The 2606-nt window shown below is 38.8% G+C and overlaps 1 protein-coding gene across 1 annotated transcript in view; it reads left to right on the top strand.

The window, feature by feature from the left end:
* The window catches only part of IKBKAP (inhibitor of kappa light polypeptide gene enhancer in B-cells, kinase complex-associated protein), a 111808-nt gene that overhangs the window by 27392 nt on the left and 81810 nt on the right, over positions 1–2606 (top strand). The window contains exons 10-12 of the mRNA XM_012638524.1: positions 5–32; positions 258–488; positions 1591–1761. Coding sequence (XP_012493978.1) covers positions 5–32; positions 258–488; positions 1591–1761 — 430 coding nt within the window. The remainder of the gene's footprint in view (positions 1–4; positions 33–257; positions 489–1590; positions 1762–2606) is intronic.

The raw sequence follows: 2606 nt of genomic DNA, 5'->3' as shown, positions 1-2606 counted from the left end.
TTAGCTTTCCATCATGATCATGCAGTTTGAAGGTAAAGGTGAAAATAAATGAGTATTTCTGACCTTACTGATGCTTGACATTTTATCTCCATGGAAAACTATCTTTTAACAATTATTATTGTTATATTATGATTTTAATGAAGAGACTGAGCAGGGAGGGTCCTATGAAAAAGAGAAGATTGCCCCTGTCTCCCTCTAGGATGTGGTATGAAGTATGGTTCCTTGGCCTCTGAAGGCCTTTTCCTTTTCCTTTGCAGTTCAGCTCTGGACTGTTGGAAACTATCACTGGTATCTCAAACAAAGTCTGCCCTTCAGCACCTGTGGGAAGAACAAGATTGTGTCGCTGATGTGGGACACGGTCACCCCATACCGGCTGCATGTTCTCTGTCAGGGCTGGCATTACCTCTGCTATGACTGGCATTGGACAACTGATCGGAGCTCGGGAGATAATGCAAGTGACCTGGCAAATGTGGCTGTCATTGATGGAAGTAAGCTGCTGGGAAATATGTCCATGATCCTGCAAGTGATCCCAAGCCCAGGACCTGCAGATGTGGTGGTTTGACTAGAACAGTGGGGGATCTTTGTCTGTCTTGCTTGTTTGGTTTATTTTTACTTATTTGTTTTGTTTTTCATTGAATGGGAATGCCCTTCGGTGGGGTTTATACTCTTTCAAGAACCATAGTCCCTCCTCCCCCCTACAGTTTCCTGTTATACTGTATCCATGGCCTTCACATTTACTTGTCTGGCCTTTAAAGATTTTGAAAATTTTGACCTCCAGTAGAGACGAGTACAAGAGTAGAGTCTGTGAGATCAAGTGTGTTATCCTTGTCTGTTTGCCCTGACACAGATGTAGGTTGACCCTTGTACAACTCCACTTGTATTGCTTTGTTTCCTGATATAAATACTAGCTAATTATGTAACTCTGGTATGTTCCGTTCATGTCATAGACATCTGTCTACTGTGAGAATTAAGTTGGTGTTTTATAGTCAGGTGGAGGGGTTTTTGGGGGGATAGGGGGCAGGATTGGGGAATGAAATCCTCACCCGAATGGATAGTTTACTTATTGCTATAACATAAGGACACTTGCTTCTGAGATTGTAATGTGAGTTTGATATACTAATTCATAGTCTGTGTAATAGTCATAATACTGATTTTATAAGTACATTCTATATAGAGAACTTAATCAGATCTGCCTTATTACCAAATCCATACATAGGACATACTTTAAGGATTTCGAAGATATCGATTCCCTTGGTTTAGTGTGGCTTGGTTGCAGGCCCAGGTTTAAAGCTAGAGCTCTGACCTCTTCACCTTTTTGCCTTAGTCCCTGGCACCTGAAACTCCAAGTTCAGAGATGGACTACTCTAGAGCTGGAGGTGACAATAACCAGATATAGACAGAACCCATGACACTTTCCTCCCTATACTGTTCTTAAGCTTTTTCATGAAAAAAACACTGAAAATTATTTTTAAGAATTGCTATATGTTTTTTACCACCATTATTACTTAGTGATACCATGATGTTCAGATGCCTTATTTTACAAATTGAATATGCATATGTCTAATCCTACTTTTTCTTTTTCATGTGCAGAGAGTGTATTGGTGACAGTCTTCCAGCAGACTGTGGTTCCACCTCCCATGTGCACATACCGATTGTTGCTCCCGCACCCTGTGAATCAAGTCACGTTCTCTGCACACCCTAAAAAGAGTAACGACCTCGCTGTCCTGGATGCCAGTAACCAGATATCTGTATATAAATGTGGTATGTTAAAAAACTGTTACCATGATGTTCTGAATCAAGTTCCTCTGACTCCTACACAAAAGCAAATTATAATTTGGTGTTTCCTTAGCTCTAGTGTTTCTAAAAATTTTGAAGTCTATAATTGATTTCATTATCATTATGATATTTAATTGACTTGAGTTTGGTTTTTTTTTTTTTAAATCCTACTCTGGCTTATAAGGACAATTCCTTTTGCCTTACTGAACTTGAAGATTCATTTAAGAAAAACATTCAACCCTGGAAATAACATAGTGTCTTATTACGTCGTTAACATGTTTTACTATTTTCATTGCCTTTACACATATTTTCAGTTGTTCTCATACCCCTCCTAAGAACTATGTCAGAGATGGAGTTTTCCTGTTTATAGATGAGAGAACACAATGTTAGAGGGTTTGCGATTTGCTTGAGCAAGAATGCATAAGGACTTCAGCACAGGCATTCTATCTCCTAATCCGTTGTCCTTCCATAGTCCCATTGCTGTCAGTTCTTTGTTACTTTCCTGATGTACTGGAGAACCCGAAATTTGTTTTTATTTGTGAGTTCTATGGTCATGTCATAAATAATACTTGCATATTGCAGTGGTAGCCTTGTTTTGAATTCTCAATTAGAAAAAGCCTAGACAGTTGCTGAGAGAGAATAATCAAATTTAATTAATTTATATTGGAATACCCTACTTGCATATCAGCTTTCCTGTTAAATCACCAGCGTACTGTTTACATGAATCCTGTATGGATATATCACCAGTTTCTCTGATTTTAGTTTTACTCTGTAAAGTGCTATTACAAATGCTGTTATATAGACAGAACCCATGACACTTTCCCCCCTAC

Source organism: Propithecus coquereli, unplaced genomic scaffold (genome assembly GCF_000956105.1).
Source record: "Propithecus coquereli isolate 6110/MARCELLA unplaced genomic scaffold, Pcoq_1.0 Scaffold130, whole genome shotgun sequence".
Classification (NCBI taxonomy): Eukaryota; Metazoa; Chordata; class Mammalia; order Primates; family Indriidae; genus Propithecus; species Propithecus coquereli.
The sequence above is the reverse complement of the archived record's forward strand: the minus strand, read 5'-3'. Positions and strand labels throughout refer to the sequence as shown.